The sequence below is a fragment of the Phocoena sinus genome, chromosome 7 (genome assembly GCF_008692025.1).
Source record: "Phocoena sinus isolate mPhoSin1 chromosome 7, mPhoSin1.pri, whole genome shotgun sequence".
NCBI classification, from domain to species: Eukaryota; Metazoa; Chordata; class Mammalia; order Artiodactyla; family Phocoenidae; genus Phocoena; species Phocoena sinus.
The window spans coordinates 90,647,115-90,672,855 of NC_045769.1; the positions used below are offsets into that span (position 1 = coordinate 90,647,115).

The 25,741-nt window shown below is 36.0% G+C and overlaps 1 protein-coding gene across 1 annotated transcript in view; it reads left to right on the forward strand.

Annotated features, from left to right (window-relative positions):
- The window catches only part of LRP1B (LDL receptor related protein 1B), a 1,461,391-nt gene that overhangs the window by 1,387,201 nt on the left and 48,449 nt on the right, over window positions 1-25,741 (forward strand). The window contains 1 exon segment of the mRNA XM_032636635.1: window positions 648-809. Within this exon segment, the coding sequence (XP_032492526.1) occupies window positions 648-809 (162 nt within the window).

Genomic DNA, 25,741 nt, shown 5'->3' on the forward strand with positions numbered 1-25,741 from the left:
TACAAGTGACAGTCCTTCACCATGAATAAAAATATAAAATGAAATAAAATAGGATTCAGTAAGTGTTTATATACTAAATTCAGTATGTGTATTTATATCAAATAAAATAACTAATATTCATAAATCTTATTACATATGACATGTCCACTTTAAACTTATTAAAATATTTATTTATAATAAGCCTAAGCTTATGTTTTATGTAGATACAGCAGTGATTGGTACCTGATGATTGAACACTGGGAAATATGATTGTCTCTATTTTATATTCTAATGGCCAACACAATCGGTATTACCACATGAATAGAACAGAAATAATTGAAAAGCAAAATGGACATGAAAACAGAAATACAAAGAATAACACAAGCACTTTAAAGCATAAAATTTATGTATGCATGTATAACTGTTCATAAAATGAGCTCTGATTATTTTACCTGAAGTGAACCTGAGCAATCTTCTAACCCAGGCTTCGTTGGAACATGGGGAAGCTGAGACACAGAGAGGTCATGTTACTGTGTAAAGTCACAGATTAAGTAGTGGACAGACTTTGCCCCAAATACTGACTTCTTGATTCTTACCTAGTGAAGATTCCATATAAGTAAACAATTTTGTCAACTAATTGCCTTTTCATTACCTTTTTTTCCCAATAGGGAGACCCACCTGCAGCTGTGCACTAGGGTTCACTGGACCAAACTGTGGTAAGACAGTCTGTGAGGATTTTTGTCAAAATGGAGGGACCTGCAGTGTTACTGCTGGGAACCAGCCTTACTGCGACTGCCAGCCTGAACACACTGGAGACAGATGTCAGTACTGTAAGTGAAAGCAACACCCACAAGACAGTCTGACAACAGGCTGTGAGCTGTACATTAAGTAATCTTATCACCTAGAACTACACTCCCTCCATTACCTCAATTTCAGCCACGCCCTATTTTTCAAGTCCACCCCCTATCATCCCAAATCTAACAATTCTTTACGTTGTTCTTCATCCATCTCTTATTTTAAAGATTCTGTTCTTTCCTTTCCCAGCTTAGATTCCATGGTCCATCACTGCAGTCATTCCCTTGTATACACCCTTAACAATCTTGCTCCCTCTCCCCTCTCTTGTACTTTTCTAGAAAACCATAGCCATGGTTAAATCCAGTTCTTCATCTGTCCTGAACTGGCACCCCACTGCTGAATGCAACTGAAAAAAAAAAATAGACTGGTCTAACTTGAGGTTTTATCACTAATCTCATATGGGCATTTACTATGGTTTCCACTGTATTTCATTAATCCATTAACCCTCCTAGATGTCTGTGTCACATCTTCTCCTTTCCACCCAAACCTCCAATACCTGTGCCCCAACTTTATTCTCAGCTTAGGAACTTGCTTCCTATTTCATTAATAAAACAAGAAGCTGTCTAAAGAAAACTGCCACAAGCTCCCACCACCAGATCCCTCAAATTACTTTGTCCTACACCACATCCTTTGTCTTCCTTCTTATGACTAGGGACCCATGCGATGTCTAATGCTACACTGTACACTCCTACATTATATCCCTCTTAGATACCCATGGACACATCTCATACAACTGTCCCCTCTTTCTTCTGCCTTATCAGTGTTTTCTTTTTACCTACCTTTTTTTAGAAACTTTCCTTTGTGCTCACATCCCTTTCTAGCTACAACTTTATTTCCCTGCTCATTTGTTTTAACCTAAGGTATAGTTGCTCTACAATATTATATTAGTTTCAGGTGTACAGCATAGTGATTCAGTATTTTTATAGATTATATACCATTTAAAGTTATTACAAAATAATGGTTATAATTCCCTGTGCTGTACAAAGTATCCTTATCGCTTATCTATTTTATACATAGTAGTTTGTAATCTGATACCCCTATCCTGCCCCTCCTCCCTTTCCTCTCCCCACTAGTTTGTTTTCTATATCCATGAGTCTGTTTCTGTTTTGCTATATACATTCATTTGTTTTATTCTTTAGATTCCACATATAAGTGATATCACACAGTATTTGTCTTTCTCTGTCTGACTTATTTCACAAAGCATAATATTCTCTAGGTCCATCTACATTGCTGCAAATGGAGGAATTTCATTCTTTTTTCATGGCTGAGTAATATTCCATTGTATATATACATTTTCTTTATCTATTCTTCTGTTGATGGACACTTGGGTTGCTTCCATATCTTGGCTATTGTAAATAGTGCTGCTATGAACATTGGGGTGTGTATATATTTTTCAATTTTTCATTTTGTCCAGATATATACCCAGGACCAGAATCATATGGCAGTTCTATTTTTAGTTTTTGGAGGAACCTCCATACTGTTTTCCATAGTGGCTGCATCAATTTACATTCCCACCAACAGTGTACAAGAGTTCCCTTTTCTCCACATCCTTGATAATATTTGTTGTTTGTAGACTTTTCAATGATAGCCATTCTGACAGGTGTGAGGTGAGAGCTCGTTGTTTTGATTCGCATTTCTCTAATAATTAGTGGTGTTCAGAATCTTTTCATGTTAACCATCTGTATGTCTTATTTCAGAAAAATGTCTTTTTGGGTCTTTTGTCCATTTTTAAATCAGGTCATTTGTTTTTTTAATGTTGAGTTGTATGAGCTGTTTATGTATGTTCAATATTAACCACTTATCAGCCATATCATTTGCAAATATTTTCTCCCATCAGTAGGTTGTCTTTTCATTTTGTCAGTGGTTCCCTTTGCTGTGTAAAGCTTTTAAGTTTAATTAGGTCCCACTTTCTTTTGCCTTAGGAGACAGATCCAAAAAATATTGCTACAATTTATGTCAAAGGGTATCCTGCCTATGTTCTCTTAAAGTCTTATGGTTTCAGGCCCTACATTTAGGTCTTTAAACCATTTTGAGTTTTTTTTTACATATGGTGTGAGGCAGTGTTCTAATTTCATTGTTTTACATGTAGCTGTCCTGCTTTTTCAGCACCACTTGTTGAAGAGACTGTCTTTTCTCCATTGTATATTCTTGCCTCCTTTGTAGTAGATTGACTGTAGGTACATGGAGTTATTTGTGGGCCCTCTATTCTTTTCCATTGATCTATGTGTCTGTTTTTGTGCCAATACTACACTGTTTTGATTCCTGTAGTTTGGAGTATAGTCTGAAGTCTGAGAAGGTTATACCACCATCTTTGCTTATTTTTCCCCCCTCAGGATTGCTTTAGCAATTTGGGGTCTTTTGTGGGTCCATATAAATGTTAGAATTATTTGTTCTAGTTCTGTGAAAAATGTTATAGGTATTTTGATAGGGATTGCATTACATCTGTAAGTAGCTTTGGGAAGAGTGACCATTTTAACAATATTAATTCTTCCAATCCAAGATCATACATATCTTTCCATTTCTTTGTATCATCTTCAATTTCTTTGAACAATGTTTTATAGTTTTCAAAGTATAGGTCTTTCACCTCCTTAGTTAATTTTATTCTTAGGTATTTTATTCTTTTTGATGTGATTTTTAAAAGGATTTTTGTTTGTTTTCTCTTTCTGATATTTCATTATTAGTGTATGGGAAAGCAACAGATTTCTGTATATTAATCTTGTATCCTGCAATTTTACTCAATTTATTTATTAGTTCTAATAGTTTATGGGTGGAGGCTTTAGGGTTCTCTACATAGAGTATCATTGTCATCTGCAAATAGTGACAGTTTTACCTCTTCCCTTCCAATTTGGATACCTTTTATTTCTTTATCTTGTCTGATTGCTGTGGATAGGCCTTCCAGTGCTATGTTAAATAGAAGTTATGAAAGTGGGCATCCTTTTCTGTTCCTGAATTTAAAGGAAAGACTTTCAGCTTTTCACTGTTGAGTATGATGTTAGCTGTGGGTTTGCCATGCATGGCCTTTATTATGTTGAGATTTGTTCCCTCTTTCACCATTTTGATGAGAGTTTTTATCAAGAATGGAAGTTGAATTTTGTCAAATGCTTTTCCTGTGTCAATTGAAATGAACATGTAATGTTTATGCTTCCTTTTGTTAATAATGTGGTGTATCAAATTGATATATTTGCAAATATTGAACCATCCATGTATCCCTGGAATAAATCCAATTTGATCATGCGATATGATCCTTCTTATATATTGTTAGACTTGGCTTGCTAATATTTTGTTGAAGATTTTTACATCGATATTCATCAAAGATGTTGGTGTCTTATTTTCTTTCTTTCTTTTTTTTTTTTTTGGTAGTGTCTTTGTCTGATTTTGGTATCAGGGTAATGGTGGCCTCATAGAATGAATGTGGAAGTGTTCTGTTCTCAATTTTTGGAATAGTTTGAGAAGTATATGTATTAGCTCTTCCTTATATGTTTAGTAGAGTTTTCCTATGAAGCCATCTGATCCTAGATTTTGTTTGCTGGGAGTTTTTAAAAAAATTATTATTAAAAATTCAATTTACTACTAGTGATCATTCTGTTCAAGTTATCTGTTTCTTCTTTTTTTTTTTTTTTTTTTTTTTTTTTTTTTTTTTTTTTTTTTTTATGCGTTACGCGGGCCTCTCACTGTTGTGGCCTCTCCCGTTGCGGAGGACAGGCTCCGGACGCGCAGGCTCAGCGGCCATGGCTCACGGGCCCAGCCGCTCCGCGGCATGTGGGATCCTCCCAGACCGGGGCACGAACCCGTGTCCCCTGCATCGGCAGGCGGACTCTCAACCACTGCGCCACCAGGGAAGCCCTATCTGTTTCTTCTTGATTTAGTCTTGGGAGGTGATTTGTTTCTAGAAAATTGTCCATTTCTTCTAGATTGTCCAATTTGTTTGCATGTAACTGTTTGTCATTGCTATTGGTTGTTATTTCTCCTCTTTCATTTCTGATTTTATTTGTCTCCTCTCTTTTTTTCTCGGTGAGCCTGGCTAAAGGTTTATCAATTTTGTTTATCTTTATCAAAAAAACAGCTCATGGTTTCATTGATTTTTTCTAGTTTTTTGTCTCTGTTTTATTTATTTACTCTTTGATCTTTATTATTTCTTCCTGATACCCTTATGGGCATTTCAGGGTATATGACTCTTTATTTTTCTCTTGCTGCCTTTAGAATTATCTCTTTATCTTCAACTTTTGCCATTTAATTATTTGTCTTGGTATAGGTCTATGTTTCACTTCATCTTGTTTGGGACCCTCTGTGCTTCCTATATCTAGATATCTGTTTCCTTCTTCAGGTTTTGGAAGTTTTCAGCCATGAGTTCCTCAAATATATTTTCAATCTCTTTCTCTCGCTCTTCTCCTTCTGGGATCCCTATAATACAAATGTTGGTATGCTTAACATTATCACAGAGCTCTCTTAAACTGTTTTCACTTTTTTTAAAACTTGTTTTTCTTTTTGCTGCCCTGATTGGGTGATGTCCAATCTTCTATCTTCCAGATCACTTATGATTCTTCTCTATTACTTACTCTGTTCATTCCTTCTACTGTGTTTTTATTTCAGTTATTGAATTCTTCTTTTCTGATTGGGTCTTTTTTATATTTTCTTGTTCCTTGTTAAAATTTTCACTGTGTTTATCTATTAGTTTCCCTATTCAGTTAGCATTCTTATTACCAATGCTTTGAATTATTTATCTGGTAAATTGTTTATTTCTGCTTCATTATTTTATTTCATGGTTTTTCTCTTGCTTTTTCAGTTGAGAATATTTCCCTCCCTTTTCATTTTGCTTAACTTTCTCTGCCTCTATGAATTATGTGAAACAATTACCTATTTCAGTCTTGAGGGTGTTCTTATATGGAAACATTTCTATACAGACTGTGTGTGCTCAGTGCCTTTGGTGGCAGAGCTGGATTTGTCCTGTATGCAAGTCATGTCTTTCCTTAGCGTGTGCTGGCAGCTATCACCTTGGTAGGGGATGGGGCTGGAGATGGAGGGGCTTCAGCTGGAGCTGGGTGTAAGGCAAGAGTTTCTCTCTGCTCGATGGACATATTGGCCCTATCAGGGCTGGGGTCTGATCCCAAGCTGCTGAAGCAAAAGCCATGAGGGTCATCCCCAAGGTACCTCAGTTTCCTTTAAGTGTGTGTTTTCCCCTCTCCCAGCACTGGGACCCTCTCCCCAGAGTAGGGTAGTGTCAAAACAAGGGGGTCTCACATGGGCTCTCAGCCCATGCCTGTCTCAAACAGAGGTTCAAGCTGTCTCTGATGCACTGCCTGTGCAGGCATCAGCAGTTATTTCCCTCACTCTGTTCAGATGCAGCTTCAAGTCCAAGTCCCCTCTGTCCCTCAAGGCCAATCACTCCCCATGGCCTCTATTGCCACTGCCCTGTTGTAGAATCACACTGCAGGGAAGGTGAGGCCTACATGGACTCTCTGCATATGTGGGGTGTGGGCTGTGGTAGAGCACCCACTGTCAGAGATCTGGGTGGCTTCTGATGCACTGCTTGAGTGATTGCCAACGATGGCCATGGCTGCCCCATCCGGGCTCCACCCTGTGACCTGTTGCCTCTGTGTCCCATAGTTGAGTTTTTCTCCCCAGCTGTGGCAGCCCCAGATTGAATGCTGCACTGTGACATGCAGCAAGCAGGGCTGGAGCATTTGCTCAGCTTGGGCTTGGCATATGCACAGAGGTGGTAAGAAAGCCAGCCAGGAGATTTCAATCTGCCATTTCTGCTCTGCCTTGGGGGGTAAGCCGATATGCATGCTCTCCTCAAAAGCAGCAGTTCCTACAGCCTGTTAGTCCCAGTGGTCTTCCAAATTACCAAGGGGGCTTATCTCCCCTGTGAACAGCTCACTCCTCTAAAACACCCACCCCTTGATTTCCATGCGACTCTGCACATTGGAATGGGCTCAACAGCTTTTATAAAATACAGTTTACCAAGTTACCTCCAAAGACTTTGATCCTGGTAGCCTGAAATAGGACATCTATAATATTTAAAGTTTTCCAGGTATTTCACATATATGACTAAGATTGAGACCCACTGCCTAGATGATTTCAACTAATTGCATGGCTTTTAATACCATCCAAATATGAATGATTCCAAATTTATATTTCTAGCTGAACTAGCTGTTGCCTGAATCCCAGATGTTTATACCTAACTATTTGACAGCTTGACTTGGCTCTAAATTAACCTGATTTTCTCATCCAAAAATTTGTCTACCATAGTTTTCCCCGTGTTTGTAAAGAGAAATACTCATTGTTCAGGTCCAAAAATCTTGGAGTCAGTTTTGACTCCTCTCTTTCTTTTATACCCCACCTTTATTCTCACATTTACCTTTAAAACATATCCAGAATCTGAATGCTTCTCATCACCTCTATTCTCATTACCCTTATAGAACCTACCAATATCTCTTACCTGGATTATTACTAATTTATCTCCATGCTTCCTCTCTGCACCCTCTGTATTTATTCTCAAAACAGCAGCCACAGTTTTGTTTTATTCCCCCCAAAAAACTGATTTTCGATCTCAGTCACATTTACTGAGATCTTTCTACATCTAGGCACTCTTGTAATTACTTCTTTTTTTTAAAATAAATTCTGTTAATCCATTTAATCCTATGAATAAAGTAGCTATTATTTTTATTCTCATTTTACAGAGGAGGCTACTAGGGAGGCATAAGTAGCCTCCTGAAGATCAGTCACACAGTTACTAATTGGGAAAGCCAAGATTTAAGCTCATACAATCCAACCCCAGGGTCCACACCCTTAAAAATTACTTAACATTGTGGTCCCCAGATTATTTGATATCTTTAGGAACCTCACAGAGAGTGGCCTAGGTCTCTGGTCATTGTAGAAAGTACATGGAACAACATAGAATCAAACTATATATACTGATTTATTTGATAATCAAAAATAATATTAAATATTTTTTCTCTGATATTATAGCAAGAGACCACTTCTGCAGCAAAGAGATTCAGTTTTTTTAAATCTTTATTTGAGTATAATTACTTTATATTGTTGTGTTAGTTACTGCTGTGTACAAAACAAATCAGCCTTATGCATACACATGTCCCCATATCCCCTCCCTCTTGAGCCTCCCTCCCACCCTCCCTATCCCACCCCTCTAGGTGGTCACAAAGCACCGAGCTGATCTCCCTGTGCTATGTGGCTACTTCCCACTAGCTATCTATTTTACATTTGGTGTTTCCTTTCCAATATGTATATTCTCCTCATATTAGGTCAGCCTCTTTTCAACATATATAGATGCCACTACCCTAATCCAATGCCCTTTTCACATTGTTCACCCAATTTATCTCTTAAGTGATATGCATCACAGACCAGCAGAGTTTATCTGGCAAATACAGTCCAGTTATATGTGTGTATCCTCCTCACATGTTGCTTGCATCCTCTCATCTCCCACCTCTCAACATAGCATAATAGTCCAGCACAACTCCCATCTACTAACTTGTAGGGTTTTTTTTTTCTTTTCAGCTCCACATTTCCCACCACACTGAATGATGTCCAAGCGAATCAGGGCAATGCCAACCATGAACCTGCATAATGCAGACCCTACTTACTATCCAAACTATTTTTGCACCCTCTCCTTTATTCTAGTAAAACCACACTGATCATGCTTCTCCGAAGGTTAACTTCCTTGGCATTGTGACTTTCTCATGCTATTCTCTCCCTTTGAAATGCACTTTCTTTATATTTCTCCTCACCCTCATCTCTCAGTACCAAATCCTATCTGTCTGTCTCTGTCCAGCTCAAAAAGCATTTCCTTTTTGATGTTGTTCATAACCACCCTCAGTTTGAATTAATCTCTCTGTCTTCTAAATTTTCAAGTCACTGCTTCTTTATTTCTTTTTAGCTCTATTCACTTTTACCTAGTATTATTAGTTGTGTATATTCCTTCTATTTGTCTGGGATGACCTCTTTGAGACCACACCCAACAGTGGCATTGGTCAAATAAACAAATGAACAAATACATAATCATAGATAAGTAAATGAAAGCAGTTTGGAGGCAAGTTTATAAAAGAATAATCAGTGTAATGCACAAAAGCTACATTTAATTAGGGTACAATCATATGGTATTTTTGTATGGAGCTGTTTCTCAGTTCCCAATTGGTCCATCATCATGGTACACCAGCCATTTTTTGTTTGTTTGTTTGTTTAAGGTGAAGCATCACCATATTTGATTTTTTTTTAAACCAAGTTAAAAAAAATACTATGTGGCCATCATTATAATGATTTGTATTCTTAAAAAGAATAAATTCAGTTGGCTTATATTTTAGTTAGCAACTTAATAGTATCACAGTCTGAGGTAGCCTGATGCATTATAAAAGGCTGCATTATAATTTTATTATCACTATTAGCAATCATAGCACCTTTTACAACAAAGCACTTATTAAAATTAACCAATTAATCCTTAGGCAGAGGTTAAATAACTTGCTCAAGCTCCCAGAGAAGTAATAGTACAGTCAGAATTGGACCCCAGAAGTTGTTGATCAAAATATCAACATTGATGCTATTCTTTGGCAGCAAAATAAGTCTGTTGACAGTATCATTAAAATGATAAATCCAACAGCTGACAAAAGCATAATAAATTTAGGACCTGTTAGATGAGAGTCGGCAAGGTTCAATGGACTTGGTGTTCTGTCAAAATTGTATCTTGCATATACAAAATCTTCTCTCTATAAATGAAGAAATGACAGAATGGTTCATTACAGTGCCTAATTAAAGGTCCATTAGTGGGAAGTAAAACATCAGTTCTTAGTTGTGCTGAGTAAAAACATTTCACAACACTAATGGCAATATAAAATCCGAGGTCTGAAAAGCAAATTAATTTTAACACCAGTGCCCAGGGAGGAGAGACAGCAATAAATAATGGCAAAAGTAAAATTAAGTATTCTTTTAGTCAAACAAATATAACTCCATTTCATGCAGTTCTGGAGCTAGGATTCCTTGTATACATCAACAAAATTATAAGTATGGCATTTTTCATTTAAATCTAGGTGTTCAGTATGAGGTCATCAATATTGGAGGTTTTTTTTTTTTACATCTTTATTGGAGTATAATTGCTTTACAATGGTGTATTAGCTTCTGCTTTATAACAAAGTGAATCAGTTATGCATATACATATGTTCCCATATCTCTTCCCTCTTGTATCTCCCTCCCTCCCACCCTCCCTATCCCACCCCTCTAGGTGGTCACAGTGCGCGGAGCTGATCTCCCTGTGCTATGCAGCTGCTTCCCACTAGCTATCTCTTTTACGTTTCGTAGTGTATATATGTCCATGCCACTCTCTCACTTTGTCACAGCTTACCCTTCCCCCTCCCCATATCCTCAAGTCCATTCTCTAGTAGGTCTGTGTCTTTATTCCTGTCTTACCCCTAGGTTCTTCATGACATATTTTTTTAATTAAACAGTAATTATATTAGGGCAAAAGAGCCAATGAGGACCAATTCAATCTGTGTCTAAGAGCCAGGTATTCAAATCAAATGGCAATCTGTTTGTCATCTCATTGATGTTTTCAAAGTCCTCTAGTGACCTGCTTGAGGAACCATTATGTCAATTTGAACTCAGTTTATTAGAAATATACCTGTATGGCTTGCTCCCACTTACTGATTCCAGTAAGTACAGACATTAAGTAGTATCTCAAGTTTATAAAATTTGGAGTATCTGACACTAATCCAAACATGTCATCTATTGTAACTGGTATTAGAGCCATAGTCTGTCAAGTAACTTATAAAAGTTATGAACTATAGTTTTGAACCTAACATATTTGAAGACACAATGGGATTATTTTTACCATTTTACTTCCAGAGCAATTTTATTCCATTAGTCAGTTGATCAGTGAACATATTTTGGAGTTTACAATGAGCCTCTCCCTATGTTAGGCGTGGAGGAAACAGTGGCATCAGAGGTATTTCCTGCCCTCAAAGGGCTTACAGTCTAATGTATGATTCTGAAAAGGAAACAAATAGGGCTTCCCTGGTGGCGCAGTGGTTGAGAGTCTGCCTGCCGATGCAGGGAACACGGGTTCGTGCCCCAGTCCAGGAAGATCCCACATGCCGTGGAGCGGCTAGGCCTGTGAGCCATGGCCGCTGAGCCTGTGCATCAGGAGCCTGTGCTCCGCAGCAGAAGAGGCCACAAGGGGGAAGCTTCCCCCTTCCCCTTTGAAGCATACAATGGACTGAACATTTGCGTCCTCCAAACTCATATGTTGAAACCACAATCCCAAGTGATGGTATTAGGAGGTTGGGCCCTTGGGGTGATCAGGTCATAAGGATGGAGATTAGTGCCCTTGTAAGAAGAGGCCAGCTTGCTCTCTTTCTGCCATGTGAGGACACAGTGAGAAGTCTGCCATCTGCAACCCAGGAAAGGGCCCTCGCCAGAACCTGACATGGCCACCCTGATCTCAGACTTCTAGCCTCAGAACTGTGAGAAATCAGTGTTTGTTGTTGAGCTGCCTAGTCTGTGATGCTTTGTTACAGTAGCCAAAGCTCAGACATTGCCAGTACATCTCTTTGCTGTTTAATGACAATCATGATTTCATTAAACCCCTTGTGAAGATGTTATTCACATTTAATGGATGAAGCTCTGAGACTTAAATGGGGAAATGATCTGTCAGATACTACATACTCCATCGGTGTCAAAGCCAATGATAGAATTCAGGTGCCCTGATTTTTTTTTATGCACTAAAATTGTCTTTGAGGTAAAACATGTAATAAGGTGCATAAATCTTTACTGTACAGTGTAAATCTCCATGAATTTTTATGTATGTATGCACTATGTAACCACCACCCAGATCAGGATGTAGCGTATTTCCAACACCCGGTGAGACTCCCTCATTTCCATTTCCCAGACAATACCTTTACCTCCCATGCCCATGATAAACATTATTCTGACCTCACCATAGTTTGGTTTTTTTGCCTGTTTTTGAACTTTATGTAAATGGAATCGTACAGCATGTGTATGAGAGTCATCCATATTGTTGTATGTAGCAATAGTCCATCCATTTTTTATTGCTATGTAGTTTTCCATTGTATAACAATATTGTAGTTTATTTATCTGTGGTCCTTTGAATAAGACATTTGAGTTATTTTGAGTTTCAACCTGTTGTAAATAAAGTTTTGACTGTTATCACAAAAAAAAGGAAACAAATAATAATTTTAATGACAAGTTTAATGAAACACAAAGACCAGCTCCCAAGAAAGAACACAGAATTCAGCCAACAGAAAAGATTTCTTGAAGGAATTATCACCTAAGCTGAGACCAGAAGAAAGAAAAGCTAACCAGGTAAAGAGACAATGCATTGAGTGGAACAGCATTTGCAAAGGCCCAGGTAGGGAAAGCCTTTTGAAATTTAGTTTTTCTTTTTCTATTTGATTTTCTTAGGGGAGGGCTGGCAAGAGAAATAACACTTACTGAACATACATAATGTGTTAGTCACAGAGATATGTGCTGTTATACATTATTTTATCTGATATATGAATATATGATATTATGACAAATGGTAATACAACCTTATGAGGTTAGTATTATTAGTCCAACTTTATGAATGCCGAAAAATGTGATGAAGTCATTCTCCCTAATCTGCAACATAGGAACCACAGTTTACAGCCTTGCAGGTCTGACTCCACAAGGCTTCTGGTGTATTTTCCTGTCATTTAATAGCCTTCCCATTCTATTGCATCTTTTTAGACTCACTATGAGAACACTCAAAGCTCACGTGGCACAGTGGCTCAACCTGGTCTTTTCAAGTTTCTACTCCATTGAAGAGAGGTTTTAATAATTATTTTCATCTTGACTTGATTCAGACTATGGCAGGCCCAAGCAGAAAAGACCAAAAGACTAATAATGACCAGGAAAATAGAATAGAATCTTTTTAGTTAGGATGAAGGCCAATTAGAACTGACCTTTGAACTCCAAGAAAGGACCATGACTTAAAAGTGAAATTATCAATTAGGAGTAGCAATTGCCTAGATATTCAAGTATTCAAGATTCTTAGAACATTCACACCTAGAGTATTAAAGTATTTTGGAGCCCTGTCCCCCGATTCTTTTTCTCCTGGTGAGAAGATAAGCATTGCCTTCATTCCGGCCTTCATCATCTCTTGCCTGGATTATTACAACACATTCCCTTATGTACCTTTTCTTGAACCTTGGAAACCTGTCCAGTGTGTCCAAAATGTGCCCCTTTTAATTGATCCTACCTCTTTTTCTTCACACATGGTATCCTGAATATCTGCCAAGCCTAATTCCCCAACTTTGTCTTCTTAACTTCCCTTTGCTGTAGGCCGTTCAGCACTTCTCTTTGGCACTTTCACTCTGTATTAATGTCATCATTCATATTCTTGACTCTGTACCCCACTAGAATACGAAATAGGCCATGGTGTTTTGCATATCTTACAAATCTTGGTAGTTAAATCACTGCCTGGTCTTAGTAGATAATGTTAAGTATGTGAGTGAATGTAAACCAAGCAGCAGGATTCTGTTTCCAGCCTGCTAGGCTCAGTTTTTTTCTGTTCTCTGACAAGATCCCACTGAAAAGGCAGGGCCAAAGTTCTGGGCCACCTTTACTTACTAGCTCATTAAGAGCTACACTCCATGAGAAATTTTGTGCCTGTGTTTTAAGTTTGAAAAATATAGTGAAAAAATACAATTATGTTTGAAATAACATGTGTGAAGGAAAATAAAATCTTTTCTCACGTGAGCAGGACAGAGAATAGTGAGCTGAGGGTAAGATAATGTAATAACATTAATTTTTTTTAACTCTACATATTTTAGAAGAAATTGTCAGTTATAAAAATATTGTTGAAGACAATTTTGATCCCTTAGTAAATCTAGAATTACTAAAAACAGATTTTTTACTATAATGTTGTGCCTTCATTTAAAGGAAATGTAAAAATAATAAGAGGGACAATATCTAGGAAAAATGTGGTAATATAAAAAGTAATTTATTGGAAACTGAACTAAATCTAAGAAGATTTATGTCATATGTCAAAGTACATATTCTGATTAGTAAAATTAATTTATTCAACTGATATATATTGAACATTTCTGGGTCTCATTTATTGTTCTAGGCATTAGAGATACATTGGTATAAAAGCTCTTTTGAAGATATTGCCTACTTAATTTTTGGTGAATAAAAAACCAAATGATATGTCTTTTCAGATTAAAAGCTGTGAATTAAGAGTTATATAGTCAAAAATGATTAGTTGGAGATCAGAAATGGGTGTTATGCCATACTATTTAGAAGCATACTTACTTTATACAATTATATTTCAAATTCCAACAACATTTTTATAAAGTTAATTATGAATAATAAACTTTTATTTCTGTGTCATGTAACTTACACCTTTAGTGTAATTATGTTTCAGTAATTAACTTTTAGTAATTACAGTTAATAATTTTGGTAAGTATAACTAAAAAAAATTAAGAATGCTTAATTACTTTTGCTGGCATTATAGCAGCAACTTTCTTCTATGCCAGCTTCATTTGAGTTTGAGACAGTTCTAATCTCATAATACTCTTGAAACTGTGCATCACCTGTTACCTTGCCAAGTTTAGATGACTTCTTTTTCTACTTTCATGGCACATTAGCCCTACCAACAGGTATTTGCTCTTCTTTTTCCAACTTAAGGAAGAGTGCATATACAAAGTAATATGAAGGACTACAAAAAACAGCCTTAAAACTGCCTAACTGAAGGTTGAAAATAACCTGCTACACAAATAATGGTTAGTAACTGTTTAAAGAGGCATTTGTATTGAAATAAACTGAACATGCCCAGTGGGAGCCCTCAAAAAAGAAAAAAAAGCAAAGTTTTTCATGAATAGAAACCACCTATTATTGTGATTCTGTTGTACTTGGTGTTAAGTAAACTGAATGGATTCATAATTATCTACATACAGAGTTGGGTATAAGAAGACCATATAGTACATAAATCGTGCACAGACAGACACACAGATTGAAAAAAAATTTTTACTTGGGGCTTACCTCAAACCAAGCAAACTGTTTCTAGTTAAATGCATCTGCTAACATTATTTTTAAAATAATTATATCAAATGTAAATTTAAGAGTAGTTTTAAAACATCATCCTTTATATCAGATTTGGAATGTCAGCTGACATGTTTTGAAAAAATGTCATGAGTCAGGAATCTTTAAATACTTTAAATATAAGACAATTAAATAAGATTCCTATCTTATAGTTAATATGATAACCTTCATGTTTAAGTATTAAAGATTTCATCACTATAAACTGGTGTTGTTATTCTGTTTCAATCAAAACATAGAACCTCTTTTGGTAATTGGTAATTAATATTCTGCAAGAAAAAGTTTGTACTTATATTGATTATTGATAAAAATGGCAAATATCAGTATGGCAAACATCACCGGTTCTCATGGTAAGAAAAAAAATATTCTCCAAATTTTAAGCTTAGAGCTTCTGAGTCCCGGAATGCAATAAACCAAAGAAAGGAGGGAACATTTATAATTTATCCTATGAATATGTAACTCATTAAATAAAGAAGAGCATAACTTTGCTTAAATCAAGACAGTACATTCATAATTTTATTTATTTAGTTTCATTCTCATGTATGCAAAAATATAATTTTCATAAAGTTTGATTTTAATAAATGGATATATACTAAGATCCATTGTTTTCTAACAAATGAAGTAACACTAAAAAGAGCAAAGTAAAATAGAAAGGGGATCCCAGAGATAGCCAATAATTTCTCACAATATAGATGATTAATTATATGAAAATGAAATATTATTAGAAAAGCCCACTTATTGGGGATCACACTAAAGATTCAGATACATCATAAGTATAGGATACTCTGAAAAATAGAAAGTTACTTGTTCCAGAATAGTATTAGAAAATCAATCCAACATTCAAGTAGCTAAATTTGAATTTTTAGATCTGCATTACCATTTGAAGATCCATGACTAAAACTGTGGTAATAATAACCTAATTTTCAGTTTGATAAAATAATTTGTACTTTATTAGTTTTAAGAACTCAGAAGAAAATCTGTATTGTAATGAACTGAGGGCAAGCTTTCCTTGCAAGTGAATGATATAATCAACATAGTGCTAGAACCAAAAAAATTGGTATGGATATGACCACATAATAAATGGCACCGTGTTTAACTGACTACTTGAAAACTCAGGTCACTTTCATGAATCATTCTAGATCATGAATAACTGGAATTAAGCTAGAATTTTTCTACACCAGATATCAATGCTCCTTAATTTGAAAGGTAGTATAGGCTTCTGATCCTTTTAAGAATCTCCTGTCAAATAAAACAAATACATAAAACAGTTTGCATAAAATTTCAGTGGCTTTCTGGAACTTCATTGATTATACACTCTAAGTTCACTGGAATCTGTCAAGATGGAATCCAGATTTGAGGATGAAATATTAGGGTTTAGAGGTGATAATAAGGAATTAAAACATTCTTTCAGAATCATTTAAAATTGTACAAAGTAGACAATTGTGGACTAACAAATAATATTCTACAACTTTGGATTTTCATAATTATTTTCATTATCAAAGAGGAAACTCAGTTACATGATTTATAAAAACAATAATTATAATAATTTAACCATCTGCTTCTCAGAGTTGTGAATTTCAAGTTAGGTAATCTTTTAAAAAGTTTCTTTTAAGATTTACAATTAAATGCAAATACTTATATTTTAATAGATATTTTGAGTACCTATCATTTGTAATATATAATTAATGTGTATTCTAATATGTATTTTAGGTAATATATATTCAGGTAATATATAATTTGGATAATACAAAATTAATTTATTAATGTCTTAGCATTCATGTTTATGGACTGAGATTTTTTTAAACATAAATTTTGTAATGATCCATGAATTTAGAATGAAATTCTATATAGAGTTACATAAAGGAAATAGATCAGACATCAATTTCTATTATTGAAGAAAATAGTCTATCGAATAGGTATACATTTTTTTCTCTAATTTTTTTTTTAAGTTTTATTTGTTTGAATTTTATTTTCTTTATACAGCAGGTTCTTATTAGTTATCTATTTTAAACTTATTAGTGTATACATGTCAATCCCAATCTCCCAATTCATCCCACCACCACCCCCACCCACCCAAGGCTATCCCCCCTTGGTGTCCATACGTTTGTTCTCTACATCTGTGTCTCTATCTCTGCCTTGCAAACCAGTTCATCTGTACCATTTTTCTAGATTCCACATATATGTGTTAATATACGATACTTGTTTTTCTCTTTTTGACTTACTTCAGTCTGTATAACAGCCTCTAAGTTCATCCACGTCTCTACAAATGACCCAATTTCGTTTCTTTTTATGGCTGAGTAATATTCCACTGTATATATGGACCACATCTTTTTTGTCCATTCATCTATCAGTGGGCATTTAGGTTGCTTCCATGACCTGGCTATTGTAAATACTGTTGCGATGAACATTGGGAAGCATGAGTCTTTTTGAATTATGGTTTTCTCTGGGTATATGCCAAGTAGTGGGTATTGCTGGGTCATATGGTAATTCTATTTTTAGTTTTTAAAGGAACCTCCATATTGTTCTCCATAGTGGCTGTATCAATTTACATTCCCACCAACAGTGCAAGAGGGTTCCCTTTTCTCCACACCCTCTCCAGCATTCGTTGTTTGTAGATCTTCTGATGATGCCCATTCTAACCAGTGTGAGGTGATACCTCATTGTAGTTTTGATTTGCATTTCTCTAATAATTAGTGATGTTGAGCAGCTTTTCATGTGCCCCTTGGCCATCTGTATGTCTTCTTTGGAGAAATGTCTATTTAGGTCTTCTGTGCATTTTTTGATTGGGTTGTTTGTTTTTTTAATATTGAGCTGCATGAGCTGTTTATATATTTTGGAGATTAATCCTTTGTCCATTGATTTGTTTGCAAATATTTTCTCCTATTCTGAGGGTTGTCTTTTCCTCTTGTTTACGTTTTCCTTTCCTGTGCAAAAGCTTTTAAGTTTCATTAGGTCCCATTTGTTTATTTTTGTTTTTATTTCCATTTCTCTAGGAGGTGGGTCAAAAAAGATCTTGCTGTGATGTATGTCAAAGAGTGTTCTGCCTATGTTTCCTTTGTCATAGATAAGTTGACCAAAGTGCGTGAGTTTATCTCTGGGCTTTCTATCCTGTTCCATTGATCTGTATTTCTGTTTTTGTGCCAGTACCATATTGTCTTGATTACTGTAGCTGTGTAGTATAGTCTGAAGTCAGGGATTCTGATTCCTCCAGCTCCATTTTTTGTTCTCAAGGTTGCTTTGGCTCTTTGTGGTCTTTTGTGTCTCCATAAAAATTTTAAGATTTTTTGTTCTAGTTCTGTAAAAAATGCCATTGGTAATTTGATAGGGATTGCATTGAATCTGTAAATTGCTTTGGGTAGTATAATCATTTTCACAATATTGATTCTTCCAATCCAAGGACATGGTATCTCCCTCCATCTGTTTGTGTCACCTTTGAGGTTTTTCATCAGTGTCTTATAGTTTTCTGAGTACAGCTCTTTTACCTCCTTAGGTTGGTTTATTCCTAGGTATTTTATTCTTTCTGTTGCAGTGGTGAATGGGATTGTTTCCTTAATTTCTCTTTCTGATTTTTGGTTGTTAGTGTATAGGAATGCAAGAGATTTCTGTGCATTAATTTTGTATCCTGCAACTTTACCAAATTCATTGATTAGCTCTAGTAGTTTTCTGGTGGCATCTTTAGGATTCTCTATGTATAGTATCATGTCATCTGCAAAACAGTGACAGTTCTAATTCTTCTTTCCAATTTGTTTTCCTTTTATTTCTTTTTCTTCTCGGACGGCCATGGCTAGGACTTCCAAAACTATGTTGAATAATAGTGGCAAGAGTGGACATCCTTGTCTTATTCCTGATCTTAGAGGAAATGCTTTCAGATTTTCACCATTGAGTATGAAGCTTGCTGTGGGTTTGTCATATGTGGCCTTTTTTATGTTGAGGTAGGTTCCCTCTATGCCCACTTTCTGGAGAGTTTTTATCATAAATGGGTGTTGAATTTTGTCAAAAGCTTTTTCTGCATCTGTTGAGATGATCATATGGTTTTTATTCTTCAGTTTGTTAATGTGGTGTATCACATTGATTGATTTGCATATGCTGAAGAATCCTTGCATCCCTGGGATAAATCCCACTTGACAATGGTGTATGGTCCTTTTAATGTGTTATTGAATTCTGTTTGCTAGTATTTTGTTGAGGATTTTTGCATCTATATTCATCAGTGATATTGGTCTGTAATTTTCTTTTTTCGTAGTATCTTTGTCTGGTTTTGATATCAGGGTGATGGTGGCCTCATAGCATGAGTTTAGGAGTGTTCCTTCCTCTGCAGTTTTTTAGAAGAGTTTGTGAAAGATGGGTGTTAGCTCTTCTGTAACTGATAGAATTCACCTGTGAAGCCATCTGGTCCTAGACTTCTCTTTGTTGGAGAATTTTTAATCACAGTTTCAATTTCATTACTTGTGATTAGCCTGTTTACATTTTTTATTTCTTCTGGTTCAGTCTTGGAAGGTTATACCTTTCTAAGAATTTGTCCATTTCTTCCAGGTTGTCCATGTTATTGGTGTAGAGTTGCTTGTAGTAGTCTCCTAGGATGCTTTGTATTTCTGCGGTGTCTGTTGTAACTTCTCCTTTTTCATTTCTAATTTTATTGATTTGAGTCCTTTCCCTCTTTTTCCTGGTGAGTCTGGCTAATGGTTTATCAATTTTGTTTACCTTCTCAAAGAACCGGCTTTCAGTTTTATTGATCTTTGCTATTGTTTTCTTTGTTTCTACTTCATTTATTTCTGCTCTGATCTTTGTGATTTCTTTCCTTCTACTAACTTTGGGTTTTGTTTGTTCTTCTTTCTCTAGTTCCTTTAGGTGTAAGGTTAGATTGTTTATTTGAGACTTTTCTTATTTCTTTAGGTAGGATTGTATTGCTATAAACTTCCCTCTTAGAACGGTGTTTGCTACATCCCATAGATTTTGGATTGTTGTGTTTTTGTTGTCATTTGTCTCTATGTATTTTTTTATTTCCTCATTGATTTCTTCAGTGATCTCTTGGTTATTTAGTAACGTATGGTTTAGCCTCCATGTGTTTGTGTTTTTTATGTTTTATTCCCTATAATTCATTTCTAATCTCATAGCGTTGTGGTCATAAAAGATGCTTGATATGATTTCAATTTTCTTAAATTTACTGAGGCTTGATTTGTGACCCAAGATGTGATCTCTGTCCTGGAGAATGTTCTGTGTGCACTTGAGAAGAAAGTGTAATCTGCTGTTTTTGGATGGAATGTCCTATAAATATCAATTAAATCTATCTGGTCTATTGTGTCATTTAAAGTATGCATTTCCTCATTAATATTCTGTCTGGATGATCTGTCCATTGGTGTCAGTGTGGTGTTAAAGTCCCTCACTTTTATTGTGTTACTGTTGATTTCCTCTTTTATAGCTGTTAGCATTCGCCTTATGTATTACAGTGCTCCTATGTTGGGTGAAAATATATTTATAATTGTTATATCATCTTCTTGGATTCATCCCTTGATCATTTTGTAGTGCACTTCCTTGTCTCTTGTAACATTCTTTATTTTAAAGTCTATTTTATCTGATATGAGTATTGCTACTCCAGCTTTCTTTTGATTTCCATTTGCATGGAGTATCTTTTTCCATCCCCTCACTTTCAGTCTGTATGTGTCCCTAGGTCTGAAGTGGGTCTCTTGTAGACAGTATTTATATGGGTCTTGTTTTTGTGTCCATTCAGCGAGCCTGTGTCTTTTGGCTGGAGTATTTAATCCATTCACATTTAAGGTGATTATCAATATGTATGCTCATATTACCATTATCTTAAGTGTTGTGTGTTTGTTTTGTAGGTCCTTTTCTTCTCTTGCGTTTCAAACTTGGAGAAGTTCCTTTAGCATTTGTTGTAGAGCTGGTCTGGTGGTGCTGAATTCTCTTAGCTTTTGCTTGTCTATAAAGCTTTTGATTTCTTCGCCAAATCTGAATTCGATTCTTGCCAGATAGAGTAATAATGGTAGTAGTTTTTTCCCTTTCATCACTTTAAGTATATCATGCCACTCCCTTCTGGCTTGTAGAGTTTCTGCTGAGAAATCAGCTGTTAACCTTCTGGAAGTTCCCTTGTATGTTATTTGTCATTTTTCCCTTGTTGCTTTTAATAATTTGTGTTTGTTTTTAATTTTTGTCAAACTTGATTACTATGTATTTCAGCATGTTCTTCCTTGTTTTTATCCTGCCTGGTACTCTCTATGCTTCCTGGATTTGGTTGTCTCTTTCCTTTCCCATGTTAGGGAAGTTTCCAACTATTATCTCCTCAGTTTTTTTCTCGGGTCCTTTCTCTCTCTCTTCTCCTTCTGGGACCCATATAATGCGAATTTTGGTGCGTTTAATGTTGTCCCAGTGGTCTCTTAGTCTGTCTTCATTTCTTTTCATTCTCTTTTCTTTGTTCTGTTTTGCAGCAGTGAATTCCACCATTCTGTCTTCCAGGTCACTTATCCATTCTTCTGCCTCAGTTATTCTGCTATTGATTCCTTTTCGTATATTTTTCATTTCAGTTATTTTATTGCTCATCTCTGTTTGGTCTTTAAATTCTTTAGGTCTTTGTTAAACATTTCTTGCATCTTCTGATCTTTGTCTCCATTCTTTTTCCAAGGTCCTGGATCATCTTCACTCTCATTATTCTGAATTATTTTTCTGGAAGTTTGCCTATCTCCACTTCATTTAGTCATTTTTCTGGGGTTTTTTCTTGTTTCTTCATCTGGTACATAGTCCTCTGCCTTTTCATTTTCTCTCTCTTTCTGTGAATGTGGTTTTCGTTCCACAGGCTTCAGGATTGTGGTCCTTCTTGCTTCTGCTGTTTGCCCTCTGGTGGATGAGGCTATCTAAGAGGCTTGTGCAAGCTTCCTGATGGGAGGGACTGGTGGTGGATAGAGCTGGGTGTTATTCTGGTGGGTAGAGCTCAGTAAAACTTTTAATCTGCTTGTCTCCTAATGGGTGGGGCTGGGTTGGTTGTTTGGCATGAGACAACCCATCACTGGAGCCTTCCTGGCTCCTTGGTGGGGCCAATGATGGACTCCAGGAGGGCTCACACCAAGGAGCACTTCACAGAATTTCTGCTGTCAGTGTCCTTGTCCCAATGGTAATCCAGAGCCACCCCCTGCCTCTGCAGGAGACCCTCCAACACTAGCAGGTAGGTCTGGTTCAGTCTCCTATGGGGTCACTGCTCCTTCTCCTGCATCCCAATGTGCACACTACTTTGTGTTTGCCCTCCAAGAGTGGAGTCTCTGCCTCCCCCACTCCTGTCGAAATCCTACAATCAAATCCCTCTAGCCTTCAAAGTCTGTTTCTCTGGGAATTCCTTCTCCCATTGCTGGACCCCCAGGTTGGGAAGCCTGACGTGGGGCTCAGAACCTTCACTCCAGTGGGTGGACTTCTGTGGTATAAGTGTTCTCCAGTTTGTGAGTCACCCACCCAGTGGTTATGGGATTTGATTTAATTGTGATTGTGCTCTTCCTACCGTCTCATTGCGGCTTCTCCTTTTCTTTGGATGTGGGGTATCCTTTTTGGTGAATTCCAGTGTCTTCCTGTTGGTATTTGTTCAGCAGTCAGTTGTGATTCCAGTGCTCTCATAAGAGGGAGTGAGAGCACGTCCTTCTACTCTGCCATCTTGAACTAGTCTCCTAGGTTTACTTTCATACATAGGTTAGGCTATGACTACAAACTGAAACCTATTGGAAGCTGAAAAGTTTAGTCTACATCTATGGAATGCCCATTTCTGGGAAAATGGTAGGTCACATCTTTCATTCACCTGGTGGTCTGGAGTATCTGGTAGTTGTTTCATTGATCCAGCAGCTGAATGTCTATTTTATGTAGGCACTAGTTATCCAAGAGCCCTTTTTCTGAGACTGGATGGCATCTATCTTTGCTTCTCATCTGAATTTCCTCTTTCATCTCCCACCTTCCTCCCCCCAACTGTAACACACATACATATCTTGGCAAACTTCAGTTTCCGGAGTAAGTAAAATTAACCTTGATAGATCTCATATTTACATAAATTTGTAACTGCCTTTGGAGTTTTAAAACTAAAAAATCTACAGTATGACGCTTGTTCTCTGCCTTTTGAAGTGCCCTGCTTTCCAAGGGGCAGTGCTCATTCATTAATTCAACAAATATAAATAGTGCATCTAATGTGTGACAGCCACTGAGGCTTGAGAATTAGTCATGAATAAAACAGAAAACTGCTCTCATGGTACACTTTAGTATTTATAAAAAATATGCAAACAAACGTATTAAGTGTCTGGTGGTGAGAAATGAGATGATGAAAAATAAAGCAGGGTAAATTAAGAACCTAATACAGTCTGAATGAAGAAAAGAGTCAGGGGGCTATAGAAACTAAAACACATTAGTTACTATATCAGAAGTGTATTGCTACAGTATCTTTTTGTAAGCTAGGTATGTAAAAGAGTAATGAGTTAATATCATCACCTTAAGGTTGAAACAATTTACAAGAATGTCTTCAAAGAACAATAATCTTTATAAATCAAAAGTATACTGGATTAAATTGTTTATTGATTAATTGCAGTAATTCAATGCCTAGTTCTTATCATGTTAAAGTGTAATACTACTAATTAAAGTGATTTTCTATAACCTTTGAATTACTGTGAAAGTAAAGTAGAAAGCTGATTTTTATATATGAATAATCTGTTTTATGCCTACACATCTAGCCTAAAGGAAACTTGCACATTTGACCAGGGGATATCTTTTATAATTTGCTACATATTACTCTGTCAGGTGACCTTTTCAAGATGACTTTCTCAATATTTTAGGGAACTCTCATTAAATAGTAATCACTTATCACACCAGTGTAAAAACCCCTCTCTATATATCTGTATAGATATTGATATATGGATATAAAGAAACATATATTATGTATTTTGCAAGGTAACATATTGAAGGAAAAGTAGGAGGAAGTTACATCTAATTATATCAGAAATCATTACTTTAACATTTAGTTTTGAAGTGAGTAGCTTGGAAGAAAGAAAGGATGAAAAGTTGGAATGGAGAAGAGATAGAGAAAGAAGGAGAAAAAATATGTATATAGGAACTGCATGGGTTTGTCTACGATGGCCATGTCTTCTCCCAGTATGAGGTAAGATATTCCCTGCCCTCTCGTTAGGCTACAACATGATGACAATAACTTTCTTAATGATACTCCCATCTGAGATGATCTTTTCCATGATCGATTCCAAGCATTGTTCACCTCTCATTTGTCCATGAAATTCTTTCTAGTTTTCTACAAATGAGTTATTAATTAATTTGTGCTCTGAATTGTCTTAAAGAAATAGTTCTTAACTAAAATATTTTATTGGTCTTAATTTTTTTCAGTTGTGTTAGCCCTGAGGTTCTATCAAATTATAGGCACCCTGAGGGTAAGGGCAATATTAACACTATAGATACTATTAACATAGTAGATGTTAATAAATTTTATTAGGCTGAAATGAATTGAACTCTAGTACCATTCAATGTCCTGATAAAGAAATTGGGGCCTAAACATGGTAAATGCTTTGTTTATGGTGAGAGAGTTACTACATATATGTGTGTGCTTCATTCTTATTCTGCGTTTAAGCCATCATATGCTTATTCACTTGTATGGTTTTAAGTTAGCCTCATCTGGTAATTGTATTTAGCTGTCATCTGCAAGTGAACTTGCTTTCAAGTCTCAGATGACTCTCTACCACTTTATACTTACTTGCTAAAAGCTTTTATAGCTGGATTGCTTTAAAAATAGAGGAATACTCAACCCAGAACATCCTTTATAAACAAAAGTTATGTAGGTTTCTCTGATATTTGAAAAAAACATTGCCATGATAGTTTTATGAGTTAATTTTGACTATTGCTAAAATTACTGATGCCATCATTGTTAATATACATTTTGAAACAGCAGCCTGTTGAGAATTTAAATGCTGGTACTTTTAAAATCCCACCCCATATGTCTCACTCAAATGAAAATTTTATTAAATTGGCTTTCTGAATCTTACATTTTCCTTTTACCTGGATACTCCGAGATGGCAGTGTTTGCTCAGAATAGATCTCACTCTAAATTTTTGCAGTTTTCTCTATAAAATATTTGGGATATATTTCAATTTTTAGTAATAAATTAGAAAATGCTAATTTTCTTAAACATGCTTTTCTGATGAAAATTTATCAGCTCTAATCAGAGTTTTGCACACATCTTTCCCTAGTGAGTATTTAATTGGCATACCTGGATTCAGTGTTTGCCTACTTTATTAAACTCAATTCTGAAAACAGAAGATATATTTAGGACTATGCAATAAGTTTAATTATTAAAATATCTTAGGCTGTGTGAAACATTGGAGGAATGTGAAAAAGAATACATTCTAATATTTCTTAAATTTGTTTTTATTTTTTAATATAATCCTTTAAAGACAGCAATCATAAAATTCTAAGCAAATTATACAAGTTACTTTATCTCTTTGCCTCCTAAACCATGATAAATGAAAAACTGACTCCAGAGAAGAAAGGCTGCCATCACTTTTGTTAACATTTTTAAGGATCTAAAAGCTTTTCCAGAAAACCTTCTAAATGTTTTCATCTTAAATGATGTGTCAGCAAATGGTGACACTCAGGAATGTCGTACTTTGAGATTTCTTGGCTGTTATTTTGGTTTCCTATTTGTCCAGAGTGACTCAGAGCTGATCCTACCTGATATTGAATATATCATGTGTGTGGTTATGTGTTCCCTTCAAGTAAGAGAGTCCAGTGCTATAAGCCAATTACTAGTGGCTAGAGAGGCCAATGTTCAACTTGGGTTGGGATGGAATGCTGA